This window comes from Lepidochelys kempii, chromosome 2, assembly GCF_965140265.1.
Source record: "Lepidochelys kempii isolate rLepKem1 chromosome 2, rLepKem1.hap2, whole genome shotgun sequence".
In the NCBI taxonomy this organism is placed as follows: domain Eukaryota; kingdom Metazoa; phylum Chordata; order Testudines; family Cheloniidae; genus Lepidochelys; species Lepidochelys kempii.
The window spans coordinates 37,231,777-37,254,708 of record NC_133257.1 but is presented as its reverse complement, the minus strand read 5'-3'; the positions used below and the strand labels follow the sequence as shown (position 1 = coordinate 37,254,708).

The window sequence follows — 22,932 nt, the reverse complement described above, 5'->3', positions numbered from 1 at the left end:
CAACCACCATCCAGAAACAACCATAGATAAGTTTGTGATAAGAACCAGCAGATTACAAAAAGAGGTAATTGATGAAAAAATTGCCCAGATTGTTTATGCAACAAACTCACCTTTCCGTATGATTGAGAACCCACACTTCATTAACATGGTTCAGTCATTAAGACCAGGATACATTCCACCCAACAGAGCAGATGCCGCAGGCAAATTGCTGGATAAAGTATATGAAAGAGAAATTGAACAGTGTGCAAAAGGTCTAGAGGGTAAAATGGATAATCAGAGTCTTGATGGGTGGAGCAATGTCCACAATAATCCTATTGTATGTGCTTGTGTGGCAAGAGAAGGGAATGTCTTCCTTACAGAAACAATTGATACATCAGGAAATGCACAGACAGCATGATACTTACAAGAAGTAGCATTAAAAGCTGTAACAAACTGTGAAAAAAATTCAAATGTCTAGTACCCAGCTTGGTCACAGACAATGCTGCAAATGAATCCAAGATGAGAAGAAATTTAGAAGAGAGTCCCAAGCTAATAACATATGGTTGCAGTGCTCATTTGATGCACTTCCTAGCCAAAGACTTCTGTGTTCCAGAAATAAAGGCTAATGTTGTTGAAACTGCAAAATACTTCCATAACAATCACTTTGCAGCAGCTGCTCTGAAAGAAGTGGGAGGAACCAAGCTAACTCTCCCACAACACGTTCGATGGAACTCAGTAGTGGCCTGTTTTGAGCACTATATCAAGAACTGGCCTAATCTGATGACAGTTTGTGAACAAAATCGTGAAAAAATAAATGGCACGGTCATAGCCAAAGTTCTCAACATTGGGCTTAAGAGAAATGTTGAACACATGCTGAGTACTCTGAAACCTATTTCTGTAGTCTTGAACAAAATTCAGGGAAATAGCTGTTCTTCGAGTGCTTGTTCGTGTCCGTTCCAATCAGGTGTGTGCGCATGCATGTGCAGTGGCCAGAAGGTTTTTCCCCTAGCAGCATCCATCAGGCTGGCCTGGGCGCCCCCTGGAGCCGTGCCTTCATGGCACTCCATATAAAGCCCTGCCGACCTGCCACCCCTTCAGTTCCTTCTTACCGCCAGTGACGGTTGGCTGGAACTTCCCTCAGCCCTTGCTTAGCAAGCGCATTCTATAGTTACTGTGTATAGTTACCTTAGTATCTGTTCTTAGTATTAGTATTGGAGTTCTTAGTATAAAGTTGTTGGGCGTTGCCCCCATTCCGCCTCCCTGGAACTGTGGTATGCCGCAGTCCTCGGGGTTTAAAAACTGTGTGGCCCATGCAACACGCATGCTGAAAAGCAATCCACACTCTTAGTGTCTACGGTAGCTAGGGGAGGGCCACCAAAAGGATCGCTGTAAAATCTGAAGCAAGTTCCGCCCTAGAACTCTTAAAGAAAGGGAACAGCAGCTTAAGGTGATCCTCATGGAGGCAGCCCGACGGCCTCACTGCGACCCGGGTCAGAGGACCCGGCTCATAACACTTCATCCTTGATATGGAGAGCCCCAGCACCGTCGTCAAGCTCGGAGCCAAGAAAGGACTCGTCCCAGGATGCTCAGCACCGACAGGGCACTTCACAAGACCCGGCTGAGAGCAGGCACCAATCCCACTCACTGGTGCCTCAGAAGAAAAAGAAGCTGGACAGCCGCTCACCTCCAGCTAAATCCAGAGAAGTGAGACCCCGGGCGGGCCACAGCTCCAGATCCCCTACCGGGGCCATGTCAACTCCTGCCCAGGCGAGGTAGTTGAGTCCAGGCCCCCCTCAATCACCGGTCCCTACACAGCAGTGACAGCTCCCTTTAATGCCAAAGCTTACCAAGCCACTTGGGACCTCTTGTACCTTACAGCGCCGTTCTACCCCCAAGGAGGGAAGAACCTCCAGCACTGGCAGACCCACCCCGCCCCCTGGTGCAGTCAAGAGGGAAGCCGGCTATGATGTCCAGGCGCTCCCCCTCTCCATCAGCCCACTCAGACAGAGAGCCTACCCACTCCCTGAGCTCTTGCCGCTCAGCTCCTCCGTGGTCTTCAGTCTCTGAGACCTCAGAGTCAGAGTCCAACTCCTATCGCTCCAGGAGGAGCAGAAGCTGCAGATCGAGGTCCAGGAGAGATAGGAGGGAGCCCCAGGCATGGCCTCCGCAGTGGCAGAACTTACCACAGTGGCCCTTCTGGACCCCATGGGCCTTTCACCAAGGACAGGGAGGGACCCAAGATCACCGCTCTGCTGCATCTTCTGTGGCCTCAGCCACCTTTATCCTGCCATCAGCTACGCATCTTCCCTCTGCACCTGCCCACACACCAATTCCTCTGACAGTGGCACCGTCGTTGACTCCGGCAGTGGATTTGGCACCGACCCCGGCACCACCCTTGGCAACAACCTCGGCATCGCTGACACACCCGACTTCCATGCCAGCACCGTTGTCAATGTCGACTATGACACAGGCACCTATGGCCTGGCCCTCCATCTTTGTCAGTGCAGATCGGCACCAGCTCCATCGAGGTTCCTCTCATCATACTGATGACAGCGACAACACATAGTCCGGCGTCTGCAGCCCTAGCACCATCAAGCACACCCTAGCACCATCAAGCGCACCACTGGCAACGATGCTGCCCCGAGAGCCTAGAGACCCCCTGGGAGCAGATGGCAGAGAGCATCCGCTCCTTATAAGCGCTTCCTCTTCTTCGTCACCTGATGGAAGCATTGGCAGGTACAGCCGTAGCACCAGCACTCGAGGACAACAGGGTGCTGCAGCAGTTGCTGCGCAGGGCTGCTCATAGTCTGGGCATTAAGGCTGAGGAAGTAGTCGAGGAGGCTGATCTCATGGTGGACATCCTCGCCCCCTCAGGACCTTCCCATATTGCCTTTCCATTAATTAAAACCATTGTGGACATCACCAAGACCCTGTGGCAGATCCCAGCTTCTTTGCCGCTCACTGCCAAGCATAATGAGAGGAGTTATTTTGTGCCCTCCAGAGGGTTCAACCATTTATACTCTCACCCACCCCTTCACTCTCTTGTGGATGCTGCTAATCAGCATGAGAGACAGGGTTTCCAAGAGCCCTCCCCAAAAAACAGGGAGGCCAAGCGTCTAGACGTTGTTGGGAGAAAGGTCTATTCCACCGGGGGTCTTCAGCTCCATATCTCAAACTAACAGGCCATCATCAGCAGGTACTCATAAAACACCTGTGCGGCGATGGCCAAATTTACAGAGCTCCTCCCATCAGACTCCCGAACTGAGTTCTCGACGTTGGTAGAGGAGGGGAAGCTAGTCTCCCAGGCTTCCCTCCAGGCCACATTGGACGCTACAGATGCCACAACTAGGATCATGGCGACTGGGGTAGCCATGAGGAGGGGATCCTGGCTCCAAGTCTCGGGGCTCCCTGACGAGGTCCAGCAGACTATTCAGGATCTCCCATTTGAGGGTGTGACTCTGTTTTCTGAAAACACAGACAAGAGGCTGCACAGCCTCAAAGACTCACAAGCTACCCTCAAGTTGTTGGGCCTGCACTCTCCTGCCACACAGTGGAGATACTTCCGACCACAACCTCCTCACAGATTCCAGCAGCAGAACCGACAGGACGGTTCTCGGAGAAGGAACAGGAGTGGCAGGAGGAGGCAACACCCATCCTCAGGCCAGAGCTCTGGCCACCCCAAGCCACCTTCTGGCCCTAAACCAGTCTTTTGAAGGTGCGGTCAAAGACGGTGCACCAGATCAGAGACTAGATCTATGCCACCTTACCTTTTCCTGCTGACTATCCCCTTTCTACTGTGCGTGGTCCCATATCACTTCAGACCCCTGGGTGCTCCGAATGGTAAAGAGGGGATATTCCATCTAATTCTGTGCCCTCCCGCCCTTCCACCCCCTTTCCCCGTCCCTCTTCAGGGACTTTTATCACGAGCAACTCCTCGTCCAGGAGGTGCTGTTGCTCCTATCACTAGGGACAGTGGAAGAAGTTCCTCAGCAGCACACGGGCGAGGGCTTCTATTCCCAGTATTTCCTAATGCCAAAAGCCAAAGGCAGCCTCAGACCTACCCTGGACCTGCGAGAACTCAACAAGTTCATAAAGAAACTCAAGTTCCACATGGTCTCCTTGGCCTCCATCATCCCCTCAGTAGATCCAGCAGATTGGTATGCTGCCCTCGACTTGAAGAATGCGTATTTCCACATCGCAATCACTCAGACCCAAAGGAAGTACCTCAGGTTTGTGGTCAACGGTACTCACTATTAATTTACTGTCCTTCCGTTCGACCTGTCAGCAGCACCTCGAGTATTCCTCAAGTGCACAGCAGTTGTCACCGTGGTCTTGCGAAGGCTCCAAATATAGGTGTTTCCGTACCTCAACTACTGGCTGATCAAAGGCTGCTCCAGGACCCAGGTGGAAACTCAGGTCACATTTATCAGAGCCACTTTCAAGAGTCTGGGTCTACTCCTAAACAAAGAAAAATAGACTGTCTCCCATCCAGAGGATGGAGTACATAAGGGCAGTACTGGACTTGACCCAAGCTAGGGCATACCTGCCGCAGGCAAGGTTTCAGGCTCTCAACGACATAAGAGGCCACCTGCAGTTCCCCACCACTACAGTGAGAAACTGCCTGAAACTCCTCAGACACATAGTTGCCTGTACCTACATGGTGCAGCACACCAGACTCAGGCTTCGAGCGCTCCAGTCGTGGCTCGTATCAGTGTATCGCCCAGCTCGAGACAGTCTGGACAGGCTCATGACCCTGCCTCGCCTGGTCCTCGACTCCCTCTGGTGGTGGATCGACGCTCAGGAGGTGTGGTCAGGGGTCCCCTTTGCTGCCCCATAGCTATCTCTGTCGTGGCTGACAGATGCATCAGACTTGGGCTGGGGAGCTCATCTGGGAGACCGCAGAACTCAAGGCCTCTGGTTGCAAGCAGATTTGCGTCTCCACATCAATGTCAGACTAATGCACCTAGCATGTCAGACATTCTGTCCTTACCTAACTGGACAATGTGTATCAGACATGACTGACAATACAACAGCAATGTTCTATATCAACGAACTGGGGGATGGGCACATTCCTCTCCCCTGTGCCATGAAGCCCTCATGCTGTGGGACTTCTGTGTAGAATATTCAATTTACCTGCAGGCGTCATACCTCCCCAGGGTTCAGAACGAGCTGATGGACCACCTCAGCAGGTTGTTCCTCAGCCATGAGTGGTCCCTTCGCCCAGACATCGCAATTTCAATCTTCCAGAGGTTGGGGTTTTCCCAATAGACCTCTTTGCCACGTGACACAACAGGAAGTGCCAGCAGTTCTGCTCCTTCCAAAATCACAGCCTGAGCTCCAGCGCAGATGCATTCCTCCTCCATTGGGGAGGTTCTCTCCTATACACCTTTCCACCGATACCGCTCGTTCACAAGATGCTGCTCAAGATCTGCAGGGATCAAGCTTGGGTCATACTGATAGCACTGGCCTGGCCCCTTCAACACTGGTACACATCCCTCCTAGACATGTCTGTGGGAGCCCCCATTACCTTGCCGCTCTCTCTGGACCTTCTCACACAAGATCAGATATCTCTAGCACCTGAACCTTCAGTCGCTCCATCTCATGGCGTGGAAGATCCATGATTAAGTCCGTTGGAGCTTTCCTGTTCAGACCAGGTTAGACAGGTCCTCCTTGGCAGTAGGAAACCCTTGACGAGGGCCACATACCTTGCCAAGTGGAAGAGATTTTCAATCTGGTCGGCGCAGCGCCATTTACCTCAACGCTAGCTTCAGTGCTGCACATTCTGGACTAAACTGTGGCAGATTTAGTCTTCTTCTGCCCATCACCATCACTTGAATGAAGTGGGAGAGCAGGAAATTCACTGCAGGTCATTAGAAAACCAGCATAGGGAGGTTTCAGAGGAACAGCCGTGTTAGTCTGTATTCGCAAAAAGAAAAGGAGTACTTGTGGCACCTTAGAGGTACATTTAGGGAGGGTACATTTAGGCACAAGTGTGTATTAGTGGCTTTGCTCAATGTATTATCATTAAATTTCCCAACATTATGAACCCTATGTCTACACCAAAAAAATGTTAAAACATGTTTTCTAATACTATATTAATAGGATGTTAACCAAGACTTAGTACCTAGTGTAGAAAGACAAGTTGCTGCTAAAAAGCTTTAGCCAACTGTAGTTAAAACCACAACCACACATTTTTAAACACTGTCATTGTCTACTAAAAGCAATACAGTATATGACATTTAGCATGATCTATTTTCCAAGTGTAGACAAGGCATCTTTGGTCCACTGATTGGGTGCGATTTCTTCAAGAATGCTCTAGAATTTAGCTTGATCCACAATCTTATAAGGGCAGACAGTGGATTGTTGAGCTTGGAGCCCAAGTGCTGATCTGACTGGATGAGGTAATAATCTATCCAGGTTAGGGGAATGATTTTTATGTTTACTGTTACAGACAGTTGAAAAAAATAAGTATTTCAGGTAATTCATTTTGTTTCAACACTTGGGATTTTTTTCCAATAAACTACACACAATTTTAAAAATTGGTTTTAATGGTTAAAATACCCATTTTTTCCTTTGACTTATTTTCCTCCACTGGCCAAAAGGGGATGAGGTGACAGTGAGATAAAATGGCACTTTTTTTCATCCTACCAAAAATTTTAAAACTTCAACCATTTTTGAAATGGCAACTGTTGGGTTATTTTAATGAAACACTTCAACTAAAATTCTGTGGGTTTGGGGGAGGGGATTGGCTTTTTCTCATTTTTTTTCCAAATTTTTTTTTTGCTGTCAAAGTATTTCCTTTAGAAATTTCTCAACAGCAAATTTTTAGTCAGTTCTATTCCTTAAATTCTCTTCCAGTCAGATGATCATGTTTAGGATGTGTCCAGATCTGGAGATTACCTTGGAAGAGTACTTCCCCCCCCTCCCCTTTTTTTAAAATTACTACCACTCTCCAAGAATAAAAGGTCCCCCTTTAGGTCAACAAAACAAGGAAACCATGAGCTAAGGCTCCCTATTTTCTCTTCTTGCTACTGCAGTAGCTCTTTAAAGGACTCTGGAATAGGCACAACAGATACGTTAAAGGGACAATAAATCTATCTAACTTCTATGCCATGCTCATGCCATGTTCAGAGTATCTGAACACATTGAGAAAGGTAAAATTAACAGGCTGAAAGGGTGATTCTTATAAAGCAAAATCCCCTCCCCCCATCTTTTAAAAAAATCAGAGTTAGGAGAGTCTTAAAGTGCCAAACATAAAATACCGTAGACTTAAAGACTGTTGTAAATTTAAAAACCTTGCTATCTCACAAAAACAACTGAACAGCAAATAATAGAAGGCAGACTACATGCTCCCACCCAGTGTACTGTATTTGTAATTCTTCTGCTCAAAGCTCATTAGCTAGGATTTTAAGCCTTGTTTTGCAGGGCTGATAATTTTTCCACACATGTAACAGACCACTAACTTCAAGCCAAACACCCAGGGCATGGAACCTGTCAGCAACTGACTATTTTATTCAGTGCAGTTGTAGCTGTGTCCGTCTCAGGATACTAGAGAGACAAGGTGGGTGAGCTAATATAATTTATTGGACCTCTTTTTGTCTCTTTATTTTATTCAGTTTAGTTTCTTATATGCAGGCAATACTAGAGCTATAAATAATCCTAAACTGCCCCTTTGATTTGAAGGGCCCCCTTTATGGGGCCTTTCCTTACCTTTGTCAGGCCTATTTCTTTTTTTTTTTTTTTAAATCTATTGTTTTTTATGTCTCCAAGAAGATCGTTGTTGCATTAGTAGGGAGGAAAGGGCAGACGTGACTGCGCTGGAGACTGAGCGCATGAGCTCCTTCCACCCTAGGTACAAGGGCTAATCTCTGGGGCCCCAAGGGCGCAAGTGTGTTTCATGCAAGCTCTCACGCTGTCCTACCCATCTACTACAATGCAAGGGCGGGGAAGAGATGAGACAGCAGCGATGTGGTGCCCTGTGGGCGGGGGCAAAGCTTGGACACAACTCACTGCGACTCCCAGCGGGCTGACAGGCCAGGCCAGGCCGCTTGGAACCGGCCCCGAATACCCCACTGGGTTCAACAACAGGGAGGCTCACGGCGGCCCAGGCTGGGGGCTGCTCGCGTCTCTCGCCCCCGCCCCGTGCAGGCCGCTCCACAGCGAAACCTGGAGAGGGCGGCATCCCTCCCGGCACCCGTCCTAACCGCCCTCCCCTCACGGCCATCGGCCCCGCCCCCCTCAGCTACCTGCTTTCACAATCCGCGCCGCCGACCCTTCTCGGCGCCTCACCGGCCCCCCCGCCCGCCAATCAACAGCCCTTTCCGGTCTTCGCCCCACCCCTTCCTCTCCCGGTCCCCCTGGGTGAAGCTGCCGCAGGGATCAGCTGACTGGCGCCTCACGTGACTCACTGGCTGCTGCGGGGGTGGCGAGCGCTGCTGTCACGGGGGGATGGAGCAGTGACGGGTAAATTGCCACCGGGCGCGCCAGCGGGATCCGTCCCGCCCCCTCTCTCCCTCCCTGCGCCGGCCCGGCCACTCCGGGGACACCGGTGAGTGCGGGGAGACATTGTCCCGAAGCAGCAGCAGCAGCAGCGTTGAAGGGCCCAGCCCCGGGGGGTGAGACTCGGCCCGGGTGAATGGGGCTGACAGGCCCCCGAGAGTGAGGGCCACTGCGGTGTCAGGGCTGGGAGCGGGTCACCCCTCAGCGCATGAGACACGCCCGGGCAGGCCTGGCCCCGGCCCCTGACTCATTGGCTTGCGGGAGGGGTAGCAGAGAGACTCTCCCGGGCGGGCCTGGTCCCCGGCCTCTCACTCAGGGGAGGCGGTGGGGAAAAGAGAGACTCCACCGGGTAGCCCGGGCCCCGGCCTCCCGCTGAATAGGGGGTGAGGCTGATGCTGAAATTTGGTGTAGGGTGTGTGCTGCCAATGTACCTCTTTTTCTCATGCATCCTTTTAAAAACCATGTTGGCTAACCATTGACCCAATGTTAAATCAAAAAAGCTTTGCTCTTGTCCCTAAAGTGCAAAAAACAACCCCCCTCCCCAAAGCTGAGTAAAGCCTTCTGGTCAGTAAACTTGGGCTCTGTGGGGCCCATGGGAAACCAAACTCTAGAATTAGTGATTTCTGGTCCTAAAGTATTTTATTGTCTAATGAAACACTTAACAACTCCTTGCTTTTAAAATTTTGTTTAGTGAGATAATAACAGCCTCTCCTAGGCTCTCTAGGCCACCAAAGGTTTCAGTTATCAGGGATCATTACAGGACCCCATCTATCCTACCTGAGTCAGTCAGCTGTAAATGCAGAAGCTGTATGTGTGCAGGATTATATCCTGAGAATTGCTGCTTCTAGCAACTGGTTCAAGGACACAAACTTCGTCTGACCTGAAATGTCAAGGGTTGAAGATAAAAACTTTGGCATGTCTTTGTCCCTTGTAAATTTAAGTGAAGCTTTTGTGAAAACCTGGAAATGACTGAGATTCTGTAGTGATGGGCACTGAATGCTCAGTCAAATGGAGCACTGTAGTCTACTTCTTGTGATATTGTCTTATGACATATAAACATGTCCTTTTTTCCCCCCAGTGTGTTTGTACGAAGCTTGCGTTTCCTCAAATTCTTCCCAGTACAAATATCACTTCCTTGCTATGGCAGACTTCCCTTTATGAAATGTAGGGACATTAATAGCAAAGCAATACATACCAGAAGTGATTTCTGGAGACAAAAATGAAGAAGTATATACAACACAGTTACACTCTGAGGTACTGGAAACCTTACACTCACCTTAGTAAAGATGAGAGCTGAATATAAAAACCTCTGAATTAGTCTAGAAAAATGCAATATAAAATGCGTACTAGTTAAGATCCTGTTTTGGCATTATTATAGTTACACTCACTGGTCTACTAGTGAACTTTCTAACTTCTGTTTAGGGATGCTTGTGCTTATGTATGGCACACTGCATGAAAGCTGGCTCTACAGACATGCATCTTCCCCACTGTCCATTCTTCACTTGATACCGCATGAGGGCTTTCATGAAAATATTCATAATAATGAAGAAAGATCTCTATAGATGTGGCAGCAGGCATGTTCCAAAACATTAGTAAACATCACCTGATGAAAAATTCTTTGAGGCTTAACTTCCATGTTTCTAAGAGGTTTTGTACATTAAGTTCCACCCCTTGTACCTAGTGTAGTTGTTTTAAGCATATTTAAGCATCCAATTATTGTGATGCCAAAAATAATTTTTTTCCCCATTAGTTCAGTCAGAGTTAATATAATCTTTCGATATATATAAACTTGTATTTTGAAAACCAGGAAACATCTGTGTGTTTCTGTGACTGCTTTTGTAGTTTAGCAGTTGCTAATATCGTAAGTCTTATCTTGAAATCCCTTACAGGCATGTTTATAAAGGAGTATCAAGGAAAATTCAGTGTAATGTGCTGCTTAATCAGTGACACTAAAATGAAAACTAAGTTGTAAGTGTATTCCATTAAAACTCTACTGATCCTTTTTATTATAAACAAGAATAGACATTCTCTATCAGTAGTACTGAAGTGTTAAATAATGCATCATTTTAAAAGAATGTCCCTACTGAGTCAGACTAATGGTCCATGTAGCCCAGTATCCTGTATTCTAATAGTGGAAAGATTTAAAAATTTTCCATATGAAGACCGGCTAAAACATTCCATTTTCTTGTAAGATAATTGGAGCAAAATGATTCATGTGAAATGTTAGACTTCAGTTGGTCAATCCTATAACTAATAATCTACAAGCCTGCAGCATCCTATCTATGCCCCTTAACATTAAATGACTAATAATACTTTATGCAATGTTGTAGCTGTGTTGGTCCAAGGATATTAGAGAGACAAGGTGGGTGAGGTAATATCTTTTTATTGGACTAACTTCTGCTGGTGAGAGAGACCAGCGTTTGAGTTTACACAAACTTTTCTTCAGGTCTGGGAAATGAAGACTGTGTCTAAACTGTGGACCTTACAGCAGCACAGCTGTACTGCAGCAGCTATAGGTCACTCTATGTCTTACCTATCAGTCCTCATCCTGAAAGAAAACCTGCACAACACCTTCAAAAGATGAGCCTGGGAGCTTAAATTCATATCTTGGCTAGACGCTAAAAATTATGGACTGAATAGAGACACTGGATTTATGGCTTATTACAACAATCTGAAACCCACTAACAATCCATGTTCCCCCTCACTTTTCTTCCCTATGACTGGAGGGGGTGTCAATGGGCTTCTTGAATGGTCCCTTGAAATATGTGCTGACTACTTATGCTAAACAGTCTGTTCCATCTTGTATTTAGCAGTGACACTCTAGTTAGGCTATGTCTACATTAGCACTTCTGTCCGTATAACTTACGTTGCTCACAGGTGCAGCCCCCTGAGTGATATAAGTTACACTGACAGCAGCGCCGGTGTGGACAGCACAACGTCAGCAGGAGACGTTCTCCTGCCGACATAGCTACCGCCACTCTTGGGGGTGGTTTAATTATGTCAACATGAGAGCTCTCTCCTGTCGCCATAGAGCGGCTATGTGGGAAATCTTATAGTGATGCAGCTGCATTGGTACAGCTATGTCGCTGTAAGGTATCTAGTGCAGTTTCCCAGACCTGAAGAAGAGCTCCGTCAGCTCAAAAGCTTGTGTCTCTCACCAATGGAAGTTGATCCAGTAAAACATATTACCTCTCCCACCTTGTCTCTCTAAAAATATTTTAGTTAGATAAGAAGCAGAGTTTCAGAAAATATTGAAGAAGTTCCAGACATCCTTTCACAGGCTTAACCAATGAGAGGTTTTTATGTAACTTGCTTAGCTTGGTGACTTTTTGTTTTTAAATTGTATACAAATACTTCTTGTAAAAGTTGATTAATTTTTCATAGTGACATTTCAGAAGACGAGAGAACTTTTGTCCCACTCCTGCAATATATTGTGGAGGGGTTACTTTTAATGATTTCACTGGGTCTCTACATAAGCACATGGGTCTGCTCATACGCAACAGGATTCAGGACATTGTTTCTGCCCATTCAATGTAACAGAATGTCTTAAAACAGAATAACAACATCAATGGAAAAAAATCAGCCTTTAGAGGAATCAAACAATTTGACTGAACTATCTGCATCTGCATCTATTTTTCAAAATTAACAGTGGTGTCTAGTTTTCCACAAACACGTAGAAACTTCAGAATTATTTACTCTGTGTCAACTATACTAGCAAATGAGAAATTTTGCCTTTTGTTTGGCCTGTCGCTTAAGACTATATCTGCCAAATTGATTTCATTTCACTGTGAAATCAATGACTTGGAAGAAATTGATGTATTTCCCTGTTGCAGGCAGAATTCCATTACATAATATGGATACCTCTGATTTCTTATGAATGTATATCAGAAATAATTGCAATGGGGAGAAATCGCTAGCAGTACCAGTGTTCATTGAACCCTAAATTCTATAAAGAATACTACCCAAGGGGGTTCAAATACTATGTTCCTTTGACATTCTTTCATAACATAATCAGCTTTTCTTAAAATGAGTGAAAAGTAGTCTTCAGTACTACACTTGTCCTCTACTGCCCTGTCAATCATTTCTCTTCAAAGCTGTTCACCCCCCAAGCCCCAGTTGTTGTTGTGAAACCTCACAAATAAGGGAAACTGAGTGAAACTCGGGACACAAAGTGCTGTCAGATGTGGATTGCAAACTAATTTGACAGATCTCTTTTCTAATCTTTCAGTTATTAGAAACATGCTCTGAAAACTTCTGAGAGGCACTTTTAAAATGTACAATTAAGCTGCTCTTAGTGTCTTCAGTTTTATTTAGTTTTTGAATATTGTTACAATAGTTTCTTGTAATACTCTTAAATTATACTTAGAATCTTAATCTGGCACAACTTGAAAACTACTTGCAATAAAAATGTAATAATAATTGCACCCTCTTAGATTGCAGATTCTACAGATCAGGGACTGCGTCCTTATATTTATTTGTATAGCACCTAGCACAATAGGACCCAACCTTGATTGGAGTTTCTGGGTGTTATCGTGCACAGTTTATAAACCTATTTATTGCAATAGTAGTAGTTTTAATCTTCAGTGTTATTTTTAACAGCATTGGATAAACCTCTTTGCAGGAAAAACATTGACTGTCCTTGTAGGCAACCTGTATTTACAGTCAATGTATTTCTGAAGTAAGATTTTAAAATATGAATTTTATGACTCTAAACTGAATACAGTTAGGAATTTGGTCTTTCTGTAAAAGGGCTCATTTTTTCTCTGACTTGCAACACTAAAATTGAACAGCTGAATTTAGGTCAGACTACTTGTTACTAAGTAATTAAACGGAGAAGGGTTTTTCATACTTTTTTGATAGAATCGGCCAGTTCATTAGACAGTTAAACAATATCTCAGTTATTGTACTATAGAATTTAAAACAGTCTGAATAAGAAATTGGGGGTAATAAGTCTGCAAGGAACTTTGCTTTATATACTCTGCTTCTTTTGCTAATTCATAAGCTGCCCAGTTTTCAAAATTTACTAGTATCTTTGAAATACTATGTGCTAGAATTTGAAATGAGGATTGTACTAATCTTTGGTATAACTGCTGCCAGCATTAGTGTAAAGGCCTGATGATTCTAGTTTTGTTTACCTGGATGGAAGTTGGTATTTGTTTATATAATTGTTTTCCAGTATTTAAAAGTAATTGTCTGCAAAACCATATATCTATATTTCCTCCCAAATTTGAGACCACTTTCCCTAGAAACTGACAGATATTAGTCTCAGCTATCACAATGCTTGGGCTAATATCAGCAGATACTATTTGTGATGCCAGGACTTCAAAATGTACCCAACACCTATTAGCCTAAAGACAAAATCTAACAGTTTGCAGTGGCGGGAGAAGAGTCTGAATCAACACTCCCATGCAATTTAAAGGAACAAAACAGTGGCTTACTGTTTAATTGCAATTCTATTGATGTATTTTGAAGAAAAAATCACTTAACTTAGTATCAGAGGGGTAACTGTGTTAGTCTGTATCCACAAAAACAACGAGGAGTCCGGTGGCACCTTAAAGACTAACAGATTTATTTGGGCATAATCTTTTGTGGGTAAAAAACCTACTTCTCGTGGGTTTTTTACCCACGAAAGCTTATGCCCAAATAAATCTGTTAGTCTTTAAGGTGCCACCGGACTCCTAGTGAGTTTTAAGTAAAAACTACGATCTCCTCTTTTTGTTCTGCCATATTTTCTTTCCTATAATAGATTATTGCTTATCTTTATATGATATATACAATAGTTATACTACTTGTCAAAGGCTGATGGAACTGTGTGGGGCAATGCCCAAGTAAGAAGCTAACCTCTTCTTGCAACTGATGAGAAATGGAAGGGTTCTGGAATTCCTACCCTGCTTGGAGGCTTCAGTTTCATATAAACCTCCAGCTAATAGGTGCCTGAGAAACTTGAAGTGGTGCTGTTCTCTTCTGGCTACTGAAAAAGAGAAGGAATGCTTATTTATGTTCTCTGACTAGGGTAAACACACTTGGCTGCTAATGAACATGTGCATGGGTCTCCTCTGCTTTTCCTTTTCCCTCAGCTTTCAGTCTTCTCTGAGGATGGTAATGGAGTATTTCTCTACTACTCAACCCCTCCGCCAGCCTTTGTTTTTCAGGCCGGGTCTGCACTACACACCTATATCGGTGTCACTACATCACTTGGGTGTGGATTTTTTCACACTGGCTTTATACTGGCTTAACCCCCTCATGGAGACCGCTTCTACCTTCAACATAGCTACCACCTCTCAGGGAGGTGGATTAACTACACCAACGGAGACGCTCTCCCATTGATGTAGTAGTGTCTTCACTTAAAGTGCACCTGTGCTTCTGTACGTGAAGACAAACCCTCAGTCTGCTTCCCAGTGAATAGCTCCATGATTTCCCAAGCAGTAGTGGTAGAATGAAACTGATCAGATTCTTTTCACTTTCATTGTTGCCCACAATAGTCTGAATTATCAGTTTTCACTCTACTGCAGCTCAGGTCTGCTTTGAGCAGCAGCAGAGGCACTGAGCTCTGTCTGCACATTTCAGATGACAGCACTGCATTGGCTTACATTCCATGTTTGGAAGGATATCTTTCTATCAAAGGACTAGAAACAAACTATTTTTAAAAATGGAGATGTTAATGGGCCTTGCCTGGGAAAGCTTCCTTCTCATCACAGGGCAAGATGGCAAGTTAATTTTGCAAGCCCTGAGCGGTGACAGTTTAAATGCAACTGTTACTGCAGTCTGCAAGGAAATGAAATAATTGTTTTACTTAGGATCCTGATTTGAGCAGCTGACATAGCCACATACTTTTTCTATTGCTAGTTATGACAGTATTATTAGGGCTGGTCTACGCTAGAAAGTTAGGTCGACTCTGGTGTCACTCAGGGGTATGGAAAATTCACAACCCCGAGAGATGTTGTTAAACTGACCTAAGCCCTAGTGCAGATGGTGCTAGGTTGATAGAATTCTTCCATTAATTTAGCTACTGCCTCTGGGGGAGGTGGATTTACAACAGTGATGGAAGAACCCCTTCCATTGCTATAGTGAACATCTATCAGTAAAGTATTACAGCAGCACCTCTGTAGTTGTGCCACTCTAGTGTTTTTAGTGTAAACATAGTCTACACTAAAGAGTACCCAGACGACCCATCACTCTCACAGATCTTGGGAGGCAGGCCTGTCCTTGCTTACAGACAGCCCCCCAACCTGAAGCAAATACTCACCAGCAACCACACAACAGAACCACTAACCCAGGAACCTATCCTTGCAATAAAGACCGTTGCCAACTGTGTCCGCATATCTATTCAGGGGACACTATCAGAGGGCCTAATCACATCAGCCACACTATCAGAGGCTCATTCACCTGCACATCTACCAATGTGATATATGCCATCATGTGCCAGCAATGCCCCTCTGCCATGTACATTGGCCAAACTGGACAGTCTCTACGTAAAAGAATAAATGGACACAAATCAGATGTCAAGAATTATAACATTCAAAAACCAGTCAGAGAACACTTCAATCTCTTTGGTCACTCGATGACATACTTAAAAGTGGCAATTCTTCAACAAAAAAACTTCAAAAACTGGATACAATTAACTTAGGCTTGAATAGAGACTGGGAGTGGATGGGTCATTACACGAAGTAAAACTATTTCCTCTTGTTTTCCCCGCACCAACCATTCCTCAGACATTCTTGTCAACTGCTGGAAATGGCTCACCTTGATTATCACTACAAAAGGTTTTTTCCCCCCCACTCTCCTGCTGGTAATAGCTCATCTTAAGTGATCACTCTCCTTACAGTGTGTATGATAACACCCATTGTTTCATGTTCTCTGGGTATATAAATCTCCCCACTGTATTTTCCACAGAATGCATCCGATGAAGTGAGCTGTAGCTCACAAAAGCTTATGCTCAAATAAATTGGTTAGTCTCTAAGGTGCCACAAGTCCTCCTTTTCTTTTTGCGGATACAGACTAACACGGCTGCTACTCTGAAATCTATAGTAAAATATTACAGCAGCACAGCTGCAGTTGTGCCACTCCTGTGTTTTTAGTGTAAAGATAGTCTAAGTCAAAACCAGTCTTGGTTATCAGAAAGAGGAATTGAATATAACAATATAAGGCTACAATGCAGCCTCTTGTATTTTTTATTGTACCAGCCGAATTAAAGATTTGCTACAAGTCCCTCTTTTCAATAGTTTATAATTTTTTACCATAGACTAAACGTTGAACTATGTTAAAATAGTTTTCAAAGGTGTTCTGTACTATCTGTAAAAATCCCTAAAACTTGACATTCTGAAGTCAGCCTGTATTCACTGTTTTCTTCAGAAAAAAGTTTAAGTATTTAAAAGAATTTATTAATGATTACTGCATGTTCTGTTCAGAGAAGCTACCTTTCACAACATAATTATCTGTAATGCAAAGAATGTGGGACCATGTCACCTTGAAAATGTAACTGTTCTCTTATTGATCATATCTGAGACATCTTTTGGAAATACTTTATAACACGTGCATGAGGAGCCTTTCAGATCTAAATGGAATCATGTAATGTTCCACTTATTGGAGTGAATGAGTCAGATTTGGTTTTGCTAGGATATTTGCTTGCACTGTTATGCTCTCAGAAGAACTACTTCCTCATTTTGCAGTGAGGCCTGTTTTTTAGTTCCTCCGTCTTCCCACAAAATCCGTTTTAAAAATAAGTTTTAGTACTTTCGAATTCTAGTCAAACCTTAAGTGTGGCAAATTGAAAATAGCACAAATGACTTTAGCATTTCAGATGTCAGGGTGTGTGTCTCTAAATTGAACTCTGGTCTTTTCCTGTGGATAGGGTTAGGAGGCAGGGGAAGAGTGGAGCTCCATCTCATGCAGTGGCAGAACCAAAAGCTGATTGGGAGTTTCCACTCAGAAGAGATTGTGAGCAAATGTTAGCTGTAAAATGCTCAAGTGCTATACAGTAAACCAAAGCCATTCTGCCACTGTTTTCAGATAAAGTATACAAATGATGTGAAAGGTGGTTGGAATAGGGAACCCACAACGCACGCACCAAGCAACATCAGTACTTTGCTTTGTAAGTGTGTATATAGAAACTAAGAGTGAGGGTAGTGGAAGAGGCGTCTAGCGTTGCACCTGGAGTGCTGGATTTTTGTCATATATTAAGTGAAAGAGTGCTTCTAAGTCATGAGAAGGGAAGGGTGTAAGTCTCATTTTCTCCAGAAACATGGGATATTTAGCAGACCAAATTCTATGGAAGTCAAATGATGTGAGATAATATAGCTAGCATTTTTTCATGTAGATGTCTAGGCTTTATATACCAGAAAATTATACCCCCTCCTTCCCCTGCATAGACATCACACTCATGGGCATAAAATCTTTGCAGTCATGTGCCACATTCTGTTATTGCATTAAGTAGCTTCCTTTATAAGAGGGATCTTGGTGGTGGTGAAAGGGCATATTATTAAGGGAGGAAATAAATTGGCAGTTGTCATTTGAGGAAATCTTCTGTGTGGGCAGACAGTAGAGTTTAGTAATATGAGCCTCATCCTGTTTATCTTCTAATTGGAAGAGACTTGCATTAATTTGGAAGTCATACAATCAAGGGAATACATGTGTTTTAAAGTACAGTAGAGCTTTGCTAACCCACACACTTTGATTCTTAAAGATATGGGCCCCTTTCTCAAGAAAGATTATAAGTGCTTTAGTGAGGTCTCATTAAAACTTCACAACTTTTCCAAAATATACTATAGAAAAAAATATTAGGAATTAACAGAACTAAGCCATAATTGTCAAATGAACAAAGCCCACTTAGTGATGTGTTAAACTTGATTTTTTTTAAATTCATTTACTAATTCAAAAAGTCCAGTAACTCTCAATAGGCTTGGTTCTGTTTTTCATGTCTAGAACAGTGCCTAAATACTTCCTCTTTGATCTTCTTTGAAAAGTTTACTTGTCTCACTGTAATTTTCTTTCAGTACTTGCATTGTTGTAATGAACAATTGTCTATTATGTGTACAGTTTTGTAAAGTACCATGATGAGATCAGAGATTCAGTGACTATTAGATTATGTGTAACAAATTCCCTATTCATGTTAGCCACTTGGAAAACACTCTTAACTTCAGAGCAGTAAACGTCCAAAAATTACTTCATTGTCAAGCAATAGCTCTTCAAGTGTGATTCTACTCTGAAAAGTGGTCAGGTAAAACTTAACGCCACCTTACTGAGCCAATTTGTTCTCCTTATATATTCAAATGTATTTGCTTGCTGTCTGGGCTTTTAAAAAAAAACCTTCTTTATATTGGCACTGCAGAGTAAATATGGCTGTGGGAGTTTGAGCTGAATTCTGTTATCACTTGTGCACCTTCAGTAGACTTGTAAATTATGTCCTATTGGAGAATCTATGTAGTTGAAAGAACCCACCTTAACTTGCAATTTCTAGGTTGAGTTTGCAGGGCTGGTAATTTAAAAGTAAAATGGCAAGTAATGAAAAAAACAAATGTAACAACATTATGGGGTATTTTAGTAGGCTTTTTGCAGTGTGTTGAACTGTAGCTCATGAAAGCTCATGCTCAAATAAATTGGTTAGTCTCTAAGGTGCCACAAGTACTCCTTTTCTTTTTTCTGAAAACACAGTAGACTTTTTTTAAAGTTACAGTACTACTTTGAGGGACACTAATCTGTGGCTAAGTATAGATCCTTTTTCTCTCCAGTGTCTCGCATCTATTTTCAGACATATTAAGTGTAAAGATAAAGTGACAAAAATGACAGAATTCTGGCTTATTTCTGCTCCTGGGGAGAAAACGTGTCAACAGACATGGGAGAAACTACATGCTGCTACTACAAAAAATAATAATCTCTCCACCAATTCAAAGTTCAATATTCCTGACTTAAAGGTACGTAAATACTCTCTCATATTTCCTAAAATGTGCATATTTTCTTTATCTAATTCAGGATTCTTCTGCTGCAAAAACTCAGTGAACTTATGTTTCTAGTTAGGTAGTTATTGGTGGTTTGAATTGTGAAACTTTAATTTTAATGAAGAAAATTGCAGATAATTAGAAGTTTATGTAGACCGGAACACCAGAAATAAATTCAGTTGAAGAAAATAACTGAAAAATCAATTATTCTGCTTAACATATTCTGAGTTCTGGGTTCTATTTACTCTGCAAGGCTTGAAGATGCAATAAATCGCACTCACTGCATTCTTCTAGATCTGGCAACTGCTGCATAAGAAAAAAAAATGTTGAAACCATGAGTTAGTAGTTAAATGGAGGAGAAGATATAAATGTATTTTGATCAACTAAGATTTGTAATATGAGCTGTCTGCGGTAGGGTTTTCTATGGTCCACTTCTGAATTGTCTGCTTCTCCTTTTTCACATGAGATACCATGAAATGGCTTGATTAAAATCAGAGTCTTTGTCAGAGACAGAACCTATATCCAGACACAGCACTTCTTCCTTCAGTGCAAATGGTGCTGCCTCAGTGTGTCTTGCCAAGTTATTGCATGGAAAAATGACTTCTGGGGGAATTCTATGGCAAAAAAACCCCAAAAACTCTGCACACAATATTTTAAAATTCTGCATTTTTTTGGTCAAAATAAAACAGAATCACACTAGTTTCAATTATTTTGGTAATCTATTTTGAAATACCTGTCAGCAAGTATTTCTAACAATACAGACAAAAAAAATTCAGGACAAATAGATACCTTACTAGACATATTAATACAGAGCATTGAGTTATTAATTTACACTACAATACAGAAATGTATTTACCTCAGAATCAGAGCAAAGGTTTGGGTGGTGGTCAGGGGTAATGGAAGAACTGAGGGAGGGGAAGTAATTGCTGGGAAGGAGTCTGAGAGTGAATCTGGAGGGTTGTTGGATGTGAGTGGGAGATGTATGGAACAAGGTTGGTTGTGTTTTTGTTTTGTTTTGTTTTTGGGAAGGGGGGGAAAGGATTGTTAGGGAGTTGGGAAGCCTCCCCCATGCAGACCCTGTCAGACCCCTACCCTCTCCCATTCAGTCAGGCGCATGTGCCCCTGTTCCCACGAGTTCCTGCAGCCCCCCTCCCATTCAGCCCCTGGTTCAATGCTGTCACCCACTAGCTCTTGAGCCTGTGCCCCAGTCTATCGCCCTGCTAGCCCTTCTGAACCCCAGTCTGTGATGCCCCCACCCCCCCAGCAGCCCTGTGTGCCCCACTCTGTCCATCCCATGGTTCGTCACCCGGCCCTGCTGTGAGGAGCGCAGCTTCTCTGCCAGCTGACTTCCCTCTCTTCTGGTGCCACAGCAACCCCTGGTTGGGCAAAAGGTGTATAGCAACACCTCTCCAGCAGAATCCGTATTTTGCATAGAAAAAAACAAAACTGTGGAGGGAACATGCCTTCTGCACATGTGCAATGGTGCAGAATTCCCCCAAGAGTAAAAAAGTAGTAAGAGACAGTGGATACCATTGCAAGGAAAAGGAAATCTGAAAAGCAGTTTCTCTTGAATTGGTTTACTTCTTCCTGTCAGTCACAGTTGGGAGCCAGTACATTAAGTAAGAAAAGACACATCCTAGTCTCAGAAACAATAAGAAATTATAAGTCCAGATCAACTTTTAAAAGAAGAAAAATCTACCAAAGGGGAAGGAGAAAAGGAAGAAGGTAGGAAAACCTGCCTGTCACTGGAATGATTCCTAAATAGGAGGCCACTGGCTACCTACCACCGGCTTACCTGTCGCTGTCCTTGGGAGCGAGAGTGAGAGAGCACAATGCTCCAGTTTATTCTTAGCGGGTGGTGAGGTTCTTCGGAGTCGTCTCCAGCTGGTATAATTTAAAGCACCCCTGGAAATACTCTATATTATGCTGGTAGAAGTTTCAGACCCAGCATCCTGAGAGTAGAAGGTAGATTAAAACAATCTTCCCTCTCCTTCTCTTCAGTTGTGTCAAGCACAAGCTTAATGCATCTGTGGATCTGGCACAGAATCAAATAATTGTCTGTCTGCAGGGGTGAGGCCAATACTTACCAAGGACAGCTCTCTGTGGGTTTTACTGTTGTACCCCTCATTGAGGACCTAAGCAAGTAATTCTTCCCTTTTTCCTTTATCTCTGATCTTGCTGAAGTAAGACTCTTTCCTCATGGAGTCAAGACTGTTTTGTGCTGTGCTTGTGTATAACCTTTCTAATTCCTGTGTACGCTTTATGGCCAAAAGTTGTGTTCTTCCAGCCTAAACATTGTGTGGACAAAGAGGCTGTATTCAGGTGCAGAGGGAGCTTAGGTTAAGGTTTGGATGGCATCAAAATATCACAAGATGTTCTTGAGATTTCTCCCTGTTGAGACCAAAATCTCATAAATCATTCACTTTAGGATTTTTGGCTGTATATGAACCTGTAAGTAGGCCACTACCAGGGATTAGAATGTGAAACATCCTCTTTCCCTCCCTAGCCCTCAAGGCAAGAAAAGGGCACAGGGATTGTATTCAAAATTGCAACCTGAGGCACATTTTTATGTACATGTGAGTGCATAGAACAGAAATCTGTTAGATTTGGAGTCTTCAACAGCTTAGGTTAACGATTGTGTCTACATAAAGGTTTGTAACGCACCTTTATTTAATTTTCAGTGTAACATAATCAAGGCATTTAAATGTGGCTTTTAAAGGTCGTAGACTTAGTGCTTGTTCTTTGTAAAACATTTGTTTCTTTATGTGAACAACATGTACCAGCACATGTCAAGAGATTTTTCTGAGCTCTTATTTTACATGTCCTCTCCCCCCACCCCCAAAAAAAAACCCTTCAGTTTTTGTCTGTATATTTGAGGAAGTCTAACCATATATGAGGTTCCAAGACCTTCCTGTGACTTAAACATCAAATAACTGGCACCCAAAATATTTCATATAATCCACACTTTATTACACAATATTTGAATCTAAAATGGTTACGTTTTAGTCTCCTGAAAGTAAATGTGCAAAAGTAGCTGCAAATATCTTATATATAAAAAGGAAAAGAAGATGACTGCTTTTTGGAGGGTGGCAAAAGTAAGAACCAATGCTAAAAAACTACACTTCATTACTGTACTTTGGACACTTATATGAATAATGAGTTTCCAGAGTTGTTGTTATTAATAGCAACAAATCTTGGAAGGGATGTTAAATCTCATGTTTCAGGGCTTAAACCAATCTCTAATTATTAGATAAGAGTGAGACCTAATATGGGTGGCAAATTATCCCACATCTGCCTACTTCAGTGTTCTTATAACTTCCATTGGAGCATCTGGAACTAGCCACTGGCAATTTCTACATACAGAACTCAAAAAGACTGCAGCAAATCACAATTGACTTTTCAGTATCGATGGACAGTATCAAAGGATTTTGAATGGGTATAGTGCAGAAAGCCCTGTTGTAGCAAGCTACATTAAGTCAAGTCTAAGACCGTTTCAGGAAGCAATTAATGTTTAAAGTTT

At 43.3% G+C, this 22,932-nt stretch overlaps 2 protein-coding genes across 5 annotated transcripts in view; one reads left to right on the top strand and one right to left on the bottom strand.

Annotated features, from left to right (window-relative positions):
• LOC140906445 (uncharacterized) overlaps window positions 1-8,187 on the bottom strand; it is a 38,803-nt gene extending 30,616 nt beyond the window's left edge. For 2 of the 3 annotated variants that reach the window (XR_012157112.1, XM_073330403.1), the window contains exon 1: window positions 7,990-8,187. Coding sequence is in view for 1 of the 3 variants with exons in the window: in XM_073330403.1 (XP_073186504.1) it covers window positions 7,990-8,161 (172 nt within the window). In the remaining 2 variants the exon portion in view is untranslated. Of the gene's footprint in view, window positions 1-4,230; window positions 4,613-7,989 lie in introns of those variants that run through there. The other variant, XR_012157114.1, reaches the window with a different exon arrangement.
• A 164-nt stretch (window positions 8,188-8,351) lies between these two features.
• Window positions 8,352-22,932, top strand: part of ATP6V1C1 (ATPase H+ transporting V1 subunit C1) — a 39,771-nt gene continuing 25,190 nt past the window's right edge. The window contains exons 1-2 of one of the 2 annotated variants that reach the window (XM_073330400.1): window positions 8,352-8,442; window positions 19,206-19,388. In XM_073330400.1, the coding sequence (XP_073186501.1) occupies window positions 19,257-19,388 (132 nt within the window). In that variant the 5' untranslated portion in view covers window positions 8,352-8,442; window positions 19,206-19,256. Of the gene's footprint in view, window positions 8,528-19,205; window positions 19,389-22,932 lie in introns of both variants that reach the window. The other variant, XM_073330399.1, reaches the window with a different exon arrangement.